General features: G+C 44.5%; 1 protein-coding gene across 6 annotated transcripts in view; it reads left to right on the forward strand.

The window, feature by feature from the left end:
- Positions 1-12,967, forward strand: part of SNCAIP (synuclein alpha interacting protein) — a 155,759-nt gene that overhangs the window by 117,918 nt on the left and 24,874 nt on the right. For all 6 annotated transcript variants that reach the window (XM_034655915.1, XM_034655918.1, XM_034655920.1 and 3 more), the window contains exons 6-8: positions 1,362-1,475; positions 8,842-8,967; positions 12,559-12,728. In XM_034655915.1, the coding sequence (XP_034511806.1) occupies positions 1,362-1,475; positions 8,842-8,967; positions 12,559-12,728 (410 nt within the window). The remainder of the gene's footprint in view (positions 1-1,361; positions 1,476-8,841; positions 8,968-12,558; positions 12,729-12,967) is intronic.

The following is a 12,967-nucleotide window of genomic DNA, read 5'->3' on the forward strand; positions in this document are numbered from 1 at the left end:
CCAGCCCATAAAGACCAACCTCCCCTGGCGGCAAGGAGGGCAGAGGAGGGAGGAGACGGATCTGAGGTGGTACCTGGAAGCTATTCACCACCCACCTGATCTTGCTGGATTCCCCCAGTGGAAAAATAGTCTCTGCCTGTGAGCGGTGGAGAGTTGGCTACTTGAAATTCCACTCTCCAAATGGGTGTAGATGAAAAATGAGTAGATCACCTCCTATATCTTGTGTCTAGAATAAGCTTCCCAGACTCCATGGCACGGTAGCTCTTTTCTCCTGGGCTAAGGCCCCACACTGGGCAAACCAGGAAGGCAGCTGAATGTCTCATTTGTGTTACAGAGGATCTGGGAGAGTGCACTACTAGTGAAAGGTAACAAGTGTGGTGTGCTTTGTCTCGTCTGCTGCTCACAGTGACTTTATGAGGCAGTTAGTACTATCCCCACCATTTCACAGGTGCGAAAACTGAGTATCAGAGAGGGGAAGCAACTTGTTCAAGGTCTTATAATGAAGTAGTGGATTAAGGATTTAAATCCATTCCAAATTCTGGGCCCTAATGCCTAGGTTAAACATTTCACAGCTGCCTTCCTGGTTTGTATAGTGTGGGGTCTCAGCACAAGAGGAAAAAGCCAGTGTGGGGATGGAGTCACCAAAGGCTTCAGTGAGCATAGCATTTGAGCCAGTATAATAAGGTTATTTTCTCTTTCTGTATTTCTACCATTTCAAATTCTCCAGAGTAAAAGCCTATCCTAAGAGCTAATGAAAAAACAAATGTTGATATATTCATACAGTGGAATACTTGTCAGCAATAAAAAAGAACAAACCTTTCATACAAGCGGAAGCTTGGATGAATTTCTGAGGCATGAAAGCTGAGTGACAAAAGTGAGACACAGAAGATGACATACTGTATCCCGTTGTGATAGAAAGCCTGTCAGTGGTTGCCTGGGGCAAAGGTGAAGACCTGAGACCAGAGGCGCCCTAAAGATTTTGGGGAAGTGGGGAATGGAAATGTTCTCTATCTTGATTAGAGCAGTATTTACAAGAAAGTATGTATTTGTCAAAATCCTTCAAACTATGTGCTTCAAAAGGATAGTGTATAATTTACAGTATGCAAATTATACCTCAATAAAGTCATTTCAGACTATCTGATTACAGTTATGAAAATGCATTTCAGTAAAAATTCCCCAACTGATTTTGAGCCAGAAGCACAGACCAGAGATAAAATAGATGATAGACTGCAAATAAATGAAGCCAAATACAAGAACCAAAATTCATGTGATTTCTTCCTTTGGCAAAGTTATCATCGATGAGGTATTTTTCAAACCTGAATGACCTTGAATTTCTTTCTTTCTTCTTTTTTCCGATCTAGAATGGTCAGTTGGAGTGCGTCCGTTGGATGGTGAGCGAAACCGAAGCCATCGCGGAGCTGAGTTGTTCTAAGGATTTCCCAAGCCTTATTCATTATGCAGGTTGCTTTGGCCAGGTAGGAAGAATTTTTAATGATCAGATTTATAAGCCATCATTTCCTTGTATTATTGTTTAATGAAAAACATGTTTAAACAACCTAAATATTCCCTAATAAGGTATTGGATAAATAACGAAGCTGCATACCTATGATGGAATTTTATGGGAAAACATGGTCATTACATAATATTAAAATGTATGCTACGAAACCGTTCATATAATTTGGTACCAACTTTGAATTCTGGAGATAGAAGAGACATAGGTAATAAGACTTGAAAAAAAAACCAAACTATGTCACAACATGTTTATAGTATTTACCACTCAGGGTGGAATTAGAAGTGGCTTTTACCTTTGTTCTTGTATTTTTCAGTGTTTTCCAAATTTTCTACAATACATGCAATTAACTTTCATCAAAAGGGAAAATGATAAACTTTCTTGTACCCGGCATTCAAAGGAAAATCTTCAGTAAGACGTTAATTAAGGAAGTCTCTCTCTATTAAAGATGAGCAAACCCACTAACTAGATGAGTCTCATTTACAACCAGTTCCTACATTAGGAAATCCCAGGGTGCGTAACGGATGTTCACAGATCACAGTCCAGGGTATGGAGTAAAAAAGAAAATCCTCAGTAACTCCCTTTGAGAAGGATAAGTATAAATTATATATTTTTTTAAGTTGGAACCACAAAATGCCAATCTCAGCCTTAAAAAAAATAAATAAAGTCAGCACTGTATTAAAATAGATTTAATCATATTTGTTTGTGGCAAAGAAAATTGCTTCTCATGCATATAACCATATCCCCTTTGGCTTCATAAACTCTCCCAGTGGCAGTAAATTGTGGTATTGTCAACAAGAGATTATGCTTTTTCGAGCATGACAATCTCAAGTTAAAAAAATACCCTTGGAGACTATTACTACAGTCTTTCTTTAGTGGGAGTCTATGTTAGGTGATAGCTTATTTTGTGCCATAGTAACTTCTGTTAATATATGTATATTAATATGTATAATAGGTGCAATAATATACATATTAATATACATAGTAATATACATAGTAATATATGTATATATTACTATGTATAATAATATATATTAATGTCTCATATTTCCTGTATGTGCCAGGCCCCAGGCCATTGGATTTTGCCTACATTATCTGACTTATTCCTTAGAACAACCCCATTGGATCCTATTGTTTTTACCAATTCAGTAGATGAGAGTGAAGAAAGAAATTAAAGTGACTTGCACATGTTCCAATGCCTAGAAAGCAAAGACTGCATCTCGGCTCAGGTCCAGTGACTCCAGGATCAGGTCCTGTCTTGTGTTGGTGTAGATAACTTATATAGCCTGTTTATAGCAGCATTGATCTAGCTGAGGAAGCCTTTTTTTTAATTTTTTTTACAATTTTGGCTAACAACACACTGTGATACACAGCTCATCAAAGAAGGAGCATCTGGTACTAAATTTATGAGATGAAGAAAGGAGCAGGAAGAACATTTAAAATTGGTCAGAGCTACTCCGTTTTCTCTGTGTACTGTCCTTGCAAGTCCCAGCCACGGTTTTCTACCAACAACCCTAATAGTTAATAAGCATTGGCGTAGGATGCCCTTTTTTTTTGCTTATACTGGCAAAGGGGAGAATAGAATTTTCGAATGACTAGAAGAATGTCATCACTGATAATCTCCATAAATCATTTGCAGTCTCAAACAGAATGTTATTTCTTCCCGAACCGTCTGAATTAATTGTTTCATGTCCCTGATTTCATTTTGCTTATCTGAAGCCTCACAGGGAGTTTTTGATACCGGTGGAAAGGCTACCTGCACTTTCAATGGGGCCTGCCAAAGAAAAGGAGGAGCGGATTGCTAAGTAAACAGTTGGGCCCCCGACCTTCTTTGCCTCGGGGAAATGCTGCTTAATGCCAGCCAGTTTCTCTGTTCAGCTCTCACAGTGGGTTTCTCATCACTGAGAAGCTATTGGGACAGAACCAGAGCCAGTGCCCTTTCTGGAACTGTTGGGTGATGGCGTGGCTTGCTTGACGGACTCGAGGAAAATCCGCAACTGGGTGACCTCGTCGAAGAGCCATGTCAGACATTTGCCTCCTACGAGTTATCAGTCTCCAGGTTGTTATTTCAGGCTGATAAGCAATGTTAATGACCTCGAGGCCAGCTGTGAGCCTGTGAGCCGGGCCAGCCCAGCGGTGCCCTGGGGAGAGCATTCCTACCCAAGGGGAGAGCGTAGAAGCCCTGGAGAACTGTGAATTCTCTTCCGGCCAGCCATCCTGCAGGCCCTTATGTAACAGATAACCTGTGGGGATGCTGCCCTTGGAACCGGGACAAGGCTAATATTTTCACAAGGAAGACTGTTACCGAACAGCTTTCTAATGGATTCAGCACATGCAAGTTTTTCCTCCGTCAGGCAGGCACTCAAGTGTGTTCTGGTTTTGTTTCTTGAGTAAATACCTCTGGAAAGGATAGGGCCGAGCAAAATGCCTCTCCCGGTGTATTTTCGTTGCCCTTTGCCCCTCATACAGATACCTAAAGAACGGGCTCTCTTGGACTCCCAAATTCTGTCCCTTTTCTTGTAAAAATTGCCTTAAAGACTCCGGGACCACAGGGCAGCCTGCAGTTTTTAGTGGTCCCCTGGAGTGATAGATCTTCAGGTGAGAGGAATCGATTCTCCTCATGGTGACACGTGAAGTCTCAGAGGGTGCAATTACTTCATGGCCTGAGTGTCCAGAGCAGAGCTCGACCGGGAGCACAAGGATGAGAGCTGTGGGGGGGACTGAGGGAGAGAGCAGGGATGGCCTCCAGTCGGCCTGCTTTGCTGTCCCTTGAGAGAGATGTTGCTGGCGAAACAATGGAGACGGAATTGTCTCGAGTCGGAGCCACTCGATTGGGCTGTTTTCTGTCAACACAAAGGTTCCAACGGTCTCATCCCCTCAAGGCTGTTGCCTTCAGCTGCTCGGGGGGGCTTCGGCCTGTTCCGCGCTGGACATCGGTTCACTGGGCTCTGTGTTATTTTCAACATCAAACCTGGTGATCGCTTTGCTCCTGAGTCTTCCCTGTGACTCTTGGTAAGGAGAGCCTGCTGCCGAAACGACTTCCATTGTACCATGCGGCATATGCCCAGAGCACCTTTGCCCTCACCGTGTGCATTCTCCCATTTTAAATGTTTGCCCTAATACAGATCTGGGCGGGGGAAGGTGGGGGGGGACACTTTTTGAAAAAAGGAAATTCTCTGCTGTTGGTACAAATGGTCATGAACAGTGACAGGCAGGCTAGCTAGAGGGATACTTCCACAGGCTGTGTGTTGCTGTTTTTCCACGAATCAGAAGGCAGAATATTCAGTTGACTTCACTGTTTCACCGTCATGGGGTAGAAATAAGTAAACAACCCGGAAAAGTACTTTGATTGCAGATGAAAGCAAAATAGAAAAATCTTTGATTAGTATGGGCGCCCATCTGCTCTCCAAGGACTGATCTTTGAAACAGCCTAAGCGACACAGAGCTCCATGAACCCCCAGACTGACAGGCTGTTAACCATGCTTTCTGTGACCCTAGGGGTGCAAAATGAGCGTGTCCATTACGGAATCAGGGGTCACAGGTCAAGGAGCAGTTGTGCACATTCGTACTCCGTAGACAGAGAGCAGAGACCTGGAGAACACAGGCTCCGTGTCTGGGTTTAAATCTGAGCCCTACCACTTACTAGCTCAGTTGCCTTGGAGACATTTATTTTTTTAAAAAAAAGAAAAGATGTCTCTGGACCTTGGTTTCTTCATCTCTAACATGGAGATAAAAGAACCTTCTTCACTGGGCAGCTCTGGGGACTAAGTGGAAAAAAACCTACATGAAGCATTGCCCGTTGCTGGCACGGAGTTGACATAAATAGTGGTTTGGATTATTGGATGTCTTCCAGTTTCCTATTTTTATTGATATCAATATTGTTCGATTTACTTATTTCACCATAAGTAAAGCATAAGGGAAACTTGGCAAAAAATTATTTGCCCCTTAACCTATTTAAGAAATCCTTGGGTGTACCTTTCTTTCACATTTTACTATTTCTGGGTTTTACATTTATCTCATGATAAAGGACATCACGAAATTATGGCTGGCCACTTTTTTACACTTAAACATCTCGAAAACCAGACCGAATCAGACAATTGATGGTGTATTAGATTTGATGACATATGATTGCAGAAAAAATCTGCCTCCCTTAGAACTTACAGTTGTAACGAAAACTGTAGAGACTTTATTGACGTCAGTAATAAACCTGTGGCACCCTTTTCCATTACATGTTTTATTAGGCTTTGTCCAGAAAACCTTGTGAATTACATGTATTAATTGCCTCATTAAACGAATTGCATTGCCGTTAAGAACACACAAAATACACCAATAAAGCAGGCTCCCCAAAGAGCAGAGAATCCCCAGAAGAGGAAACCAGGACATGAAGGAAGTTTTTAGTCAAGAGATGAAAATTGAATGTATCGATGAGCGTATGGGTGGATAGGTAGAATGTTCAGTTGGAGAGACATTCTGTAACACAGAAATAACACAGAAGGGCCTCTCCATCCACATGACTGCATCGGATGTCCTCTGAAAGCAATACTTAATGGGAAAATGAAAATCAGAAATTACATTCTCCTTGGAACATCTCCAGACGCATGTGCGCGTGAACACACAGAGAGCGCTGAATGTCTAAGGAGGGAGGTAGATCTCAGGGCGTATATACTTAACACACATGTGCATTCATAAGGCCCTTCTTGGTTAGAGAAGGTAGTTGTATTTGTTCTCCTTACTAGATACGTCTCAAATAAGTCGCTGTTTGAATTAGAGGACCGTCAATCTCTGCTGGCACGTTCTCCACAGTCAGAGCAGAAACCAGCATTTCTCCGAGAGCAGATGTTCAATATGCTCCTACCAGGACCCAGGAACTCGAGAGCTTTTGTTTCCATGAAGTTTATTAGCAAACAGGCTGATTACGTCACTTCTTATTAAAGGAAATCACCCACTAGAGAACACAAAACTTAATTTGAGGTGCTGGGTAAAGACATGCTTGTTCTGAAAGCATAAGTATTGCGTAATGAATTGGGTAAGATATTTAATTATCAGAAAGAGTTTTTCATGCCATCAGAAGAAAAGAAGGCGGGTTATTGAACAATCCAGACTGAACCTGACTTGGAAGACTATCGGGAGCCAAGGCAGCTCTTGGCCTCATACAGATCTTGGCCTGTTTGCCCAGATTTTCAAGCCCCTTCAAAGTCCAGCTTTCTAGATTCTTCTCCATACTTTGACAAGGGGAAAACTCTTCATCTTATGAAATGCAGGATACCATTTCTTACAACCCTGTTATTAAAAGTCAACACACTGTGAAAGGTAGTAAAGGGCAGTTTCTGTACGGGTAGAATAGCCTTATCCATGATAATATTAATTGAGTCTGAAAAATGTGAAAATATGCCTGACAAGCAGGTGCATATGGAATATTCCTAACTATCTTGCATTCCTTTGATCTTGACTTGCTCAAGAACGGAGCTGCTAGCATGTCAAAGAATATCTACTTGTCTTTGGCTTTCTGATTTGTAAAACAAGGCTGTTGGAATTGGATAATTCCCTGAAGTCTCTCCCACCCTGCAATCTTAAGATTCCATGATTAATATCATAGAGCAAGCCAAGTCACCACACGCATGAGAACGACCCACGCAGGTGGCAGGGCTGTCCTTGTCACCCATCGAGTCACAGCAACCTGCCCTCTTGCTGTTTCCAGATCTTCGCCATTGACTTCAAACCAGTGGGTTATGTTTTTTATCCTGAGATAAGTCCACTCGCCCAGATCTTTTAAGGAGTTAAGATCCCATGGTAGAGTCACCTGGCTCCAAGTCAAAAGTCGTACCACTTTCCCCCTTCCTAATTAGGAAAAATAAAGAAAGTTGTTTTACCTCATGTATATGAAACATCACCACCCACCCTGGTCCAAATATCAACCCCAGACTTTCTCCAAGTTTGCCTCTGAGTGAAGAGAACAGTCATGTCAGATTCTCACTGCCAGCCCTGGCCTCCAAGCTCTGCTCCATGTCATCCTCTAGGGACCTTGAGGGTTTCATGTTCTACAGGGTCTATCTGCTTTTGCAGCTGACCCTCACCCTGCTCTCCCTGGGTGCCTTCTTGGTAGGTGATAGGCATTGACTGCATGTTTCTCTTCTTCTTCTTTCGGGATCTTACTCCCTGCTCGCTCACGTGGAAAGAGCATGGTGCAAATGTTCATTCTGTCCCTGATGTGGCCACTGACTTCATAAACAGTGCTCCGCTCCCCCCACGAGGGGTGAACCATGAAAGGAGTTGGCTGTTTTTATCCAACATTCCTCTAGCAGATTAGTTGGCATGTTCAAAAGGTGAATGCAAATTTAATCCAGAAAAGTATAAAAGTTCATGACCAGTCCGAGTAAGTAACGGGAAAAAAAGAGAAAAAGAAAACCGTTAAAAGGCTAAGGAGAGGTTCAAGGCTATTTCAAACACATGATCATCTTTTTAAATGTCAAATTCCACTCACTAAACTTCATGCTGTTGTTTTTACCACTCTCGTGTTTTTTTAACATTATATTTAATTCATCTATTTTAAAACAGTGAAATCCCATCCCCCTGCTTTCTCCTGAGGCCAAACATAACACGAAAATACCACAAAATACTCAGTGGGTAAAATGCAAACGGATTTTGACAACACGCTGAGCGCCCTATGTCTTTGCTCTTGAAAGATTGTGTTCAGAGAGTCGGGCGCCCTCCATTTAACAGGGAATAAGGGAAACCTTTCAAACCCCAACATCTGGTCAGAAAAATCAAGAGGGTCCTGGTGTTTTCTCAGTGAGGTTATCTTATACTTAGCCACTTAAGCTCTTGCGAGCTTCTCTCTGTCAGCCAGGAGGTCTGGGATCAGGAAGGCCTGGTCAAAGCATTATCAACTTCAAAGGAGAAGCTGGTTATCTTAATGCCTGAGGTTTTATAATAATATCGCTGAACCCTAAAGACAGTATAACAAAGTAGCAAAAACATTGCCTTGGCATCGAAAGACTTGGATTCTGGTCCCCACTTTCCATCAGTCTGGCTGCGTCACTTGAAGGAAATACTCAAATGTTCTCAAATCAATTTTACATCTAAAGAATAAGTACACCGAGAGCATTTCTGACATAACTTCCCGCTCTTAAAATTCTCTGAGCATTCCTCTTTCACAGACTTTGAGTCAGAGAGATGCAGGGATGTTCAGTTCAAAAGGAAGGGTATTTTCCGTGGATACGGCAAACCTGGTTGCATGTAAACTTCCCACGTCAGAGTTTTGTTTTCCTCTGTCTTTATTTCAGACCTGCTACATGATATTCCATTAATTGCAACTGTCTTTGTGTTTATAGGAAAAAATTCTTCTTTGGCTTCTTCAGTTTATGCAAGAACAGGGCATCTCACTGGATGAAGTGGACCAAGATGGCAACAGTGCCGTCCACGTGGCCTCCCAGCACGGCTACCTCGGGTGCATCCAGGTACACAGGGCCTGCTGCTTTGAGGAGACAAATGAGTTTATCAAGTAATGAAACAAAAAAAATGGAAATTTTATGTACTGGAAGACATGTGCGGACTACGTCAGCTTTTTCTATTATAGATCATAAGGGGTTAAGTTGGTACATTCATATTTCCAGAAACCCACAGAGATGTCAGCATAAAGAGCCCTACGACTTTTCCATTGAGCGTTGCAGGATGTCGAAAGGGACTGGAGATGGAGGTCTATGGTTGCCCCCCCTTTCTCTGGGGCAAGATGGAGCTTCTCTAATGCCTTCAGAAAGCCCCAGAACTGACTACAAGGAGGCCTCAGATATTACCTTTGATCCCCTAGGCAGGTTGGCCAGCCTTTCCACCCAAGAGCCTCAGGTGGCCTCCTCCTTGCAGTCCTACCTGCCTCACGGATGTTACCATGGTCTGTGTGTGCAAGGGTGTAGGGCTGGGGAGCAGAGCCACAGGAGAGGTGGGGAGCTTCTTCCCCCTACTGCCAGCCACCCGAGGGAGTTTCCACATGCTTCTTGGAGCATGTGGAACCCCCCCCCCTCAAGAAGAGGAGTCAGAATCTCTCCCCTGCCCAGTGCTTTGGTTCACGAAGCTGAGCCAAACCCAGTGCCACCATCATAATAGCACGTGGCTGAAAGCCCAGTGAGGGTCCTCAGAAGTTTGAGGCATGTGTGAATATAAAAACCAGATAGATCCCTCGACTTAAAAAAAAAAAGATTAAGGCCCAGCGTGACAAAGCAAAGAGAGAAGGTGACCAACGAGAAGGAGGAGGAGCAAGAGGAGTGACCGACGTGTGAGGGAAGGAAAGGCTTTACATCGGAAACAAAGGTTATTCAGGTTTAGCCTGGAATTTGATTTATGGATACGTCATTACCAGCGTCAGACCAGTCGCACCACTGTTATCATGGAAAATGGCGCGGCATCTACAGATGTGTTCCCACATCTGCCTGAGGTGCAGGAAAGCCCTTTCCTGACTGACCGCATCCCGCTGGAGGCTCTGACGAAACAAAGTGCTTTTACCTCACTGAGTTCACAGAGTTCAGATCAGCTATGTGTATACAGCAACTCTAAGAAAGCAACATCTTTTGTTGCCTTACTATGCGTTGTTTGTTTTATTGCAACTCAGCGCGCTGATTTAACAGGAACTTACTGACGTCCTACTGTGCACAGGGTAGGCAGTGAGAAAAAGAAAATCCGGCAGTGAGAACCGGTTGCTTAGGAAGGTAGAGGGGACTCTGGAAATGACAGGAGAGGATCTGGAAAAGCTGTCCGCGTGAAAGGCAAGAGACTAATAAAAGCAAAAGGCAGAGGTAACAGCAAAACGCCCCCTAGAGCGTCTGCCCTTTGGAGGACGAAGTTGATAGGAAACATTGCACGTGTCTGGAAGTTTCCCCGCTAATGTTGGCAACGTGTGCATCTTCTCATTTAAGGCCCCACGTTGTAAAAGCAGTGATGAGAACTCAGAGCCGAGAAAAGAGAGAAATTTAAATTATTACCAGGATCTACGGAGGATGAAAGGAGTAGCGTGACTTTTTGTGGAGGAAAACTAATTGAACATAACCGAAAACTTCAATTTTTTTCTATGTAACAAAGCACTCTAGTATTTAATAGTCTTGAATTTTTTTTTTATTAGCTAATAAGTGACTGAAAGCCAAAGAAAATCAGCTGATAGCACTAATTCTGTTTGAGATTTTGGTTATTTTTCTTTTATATGCGAAGAGAGGCCATCTGTGCTTTTGGGCCATTCATCTCTCCACTTAACACAAATGATATTTTTGGCACTAGATACCATGGCTGTGGAAACTTGGATAATGTTGGAAGCGGGTCTATCCACTGGGTGTGAGATTTTTAAAAAAAAAGAAAGAAACAAAAGACACAGAGAGACTGAGAGTAGAACAGGAGGTGACCAAAGGCCCTTTTGAGGGGAGGCAGAGACTGACTCTAGGAAACTCTGGAAGGAAAATGGTGGAAACCAGAGTCAAGGGAGTGGGAGCAGTGAGTGTTGACAGGGACGCTCTGGGGGGGTGGGGGCCGTAGGAGCTCAGGGCTGAGGTGATCTGCGTGTCGCTTTTGTCAGGCCTCTGGCAGTGGCTTCATGGTAGCTCGGCCTTTCATGGTGAGTGGTCGTCAACCAGAAGGGGATGAAGCCCCTGGTGAACTCTGAGTTTAAGCAATGCAGGAATTTAAAAATCCCAAGTGTTACTTTTGGGAACAACAGTACCTTTTACTATATAAACCCAGAGGTCCAGTCTCATCTTGATAGTGTCAAAGGATGTGTGAGGTTGTGACAGCTGACTAATCGTGATGTAACAGCTTTTTGTGCTATCTCATGTCACCACAGTATAAATAGAAAAGAATTTTGATTTTTTTTTTTTAATTAGCATTGTCATCCGTGGTCCATCAAGTCTCTCTTCTTTACTATGATGCCTTGGCCAAATCTGTAACTTTCTGCTTACTTGTGACTTAACATTTGCTCCAAACTAGCTTAAAATCTTGGTGTTACTTCTGAATCAAAGTGTTCGCCTCTCCAGCCCAGATTTAGACCCAGGGTTCAAGGGACACGGCATGGGGACGGAGCCATGATTGGCTTTGTACACCTCACCTTAGCTCCTGTTCCCCTTTCTCTCTGCTGCGGTCAGTGTTGGAGACAAGGAGAAGGGAGGAGAGAAAAGTTAACCATCTCTTTGCTTAACTGGCAAAGGTCCTGGCACTCTCCCTGAAACCTGTCATTGCTTCTCTGGATCACGATCGTGGGCCACTAACGTCCTCTGTGGCAGCCTTCACGTGCTGACCCTCTGCTGGGCATGATGGGTGAGGTCTTCAGAGGGCTCTCTGGAGCCTCCCCACTGATACCTGACAGGGAAGATCTCACCCATCCTCCTCCCATACAGTCCCCTCGGCCTGTGTCGCCCCCACCGCTCTTACTGCCGGAGAACACTCTCCTTCCGTAGTGGGGTGATAGCACGCTCACCCCAAGCCCCCTTCTACGACGTCTTCTCAATCCATGGGTCATATCCTTGCCAGACACTTGGTGGGAATGTGGGCTGCCCCACACATAGCCCCTGCAGGTCATTTCTCTCCAGTGATTTTTATTTCTGATGGGGTAGGCTCAGCAACAGATCACAGATGCTTCCCAAGCCAATAGGAACAGGAAAACAAAATTCCGCTCTCTCCTCGCAGGTGTCCCCAGCTTTCTGGGCCCACCTAGTGAAAGGGACAAAACAGCCCCCCTAGCTACTGCCTGCTCGGGAGACAGCCCCCTGAGGACAGCGGCAGGCTCTGCCCCTCCCAGCCAGCTCCTCCAAAGCTGGGTGGGATTTGTAGTGGTAGGACGGGTTCAGTTGCATGTGTGTTGGCTCTGAGGCAGGTGTCTGATACAAATCCTGCAAACTCGCCAGAGGCTCTCTTGTGTGTGTGATGATACCCTTCGCCCCCTTCCCCACCCTGCTGTGGGCTCTGGTAACTGGTATTGGACTAGCAGGAAAAGTTCCATTCACCTTTCTCTTTCGGTCATTACAAAATGTTGCCAGGGAGGTCTTGTCACGATCACGTGCTTCTGCATTTTCCCACAGACCTTGGTTGAATATGGAGCAAATGTCACCATGCAGAACCATGCGGGGGAAAAGCCGTCCCAGAGCGCCGAGCGCCACGGGCATACACTGTGCTCCCGGTACCTGGTGGTGGTGGAGACCTGCATGTCGCTGGCCTCTCAGGTGGTGAAGCTAACCAAACAGCTGAAGGAGTAAGTGGCCCGTTCTTTCCATTTGAGCCAAGTCTGGCTGGTTCTCACTTGGCTGAGGTTTGAGCCTGGTGCCTTGGTGAGCTGCCCACATGCCGATTGTCTGGAAAATTCCTAGCCTTCTGCCCATCTTCTTTTCCTCTTCCATCCCAAGTCCTGCCAGCCAGCGTCCATGTGATGGGTGCCATGTCTGCAGAGGGAAGAGGATACTTCCACAAGCAGACAGTGCAGAGCAAACTCCG

The sequence above is a fragment of the Ailuropoda melanoleuca genome, chromosome 3 (assembly GCF_002007445.2).
Source record: "Ailuropoda melanoleuca isolate Jingjing chromosome 3, ASM200744v2, whole genome shotgun sequence".
Classification (NCBI taxonomy): domain Eukaryota; kingdom Metazoa; phylum Chordata; class Mammalia; order Carnivora; family Ursidae; genus Ailuropoda; species Ailuropoda melanoleuca.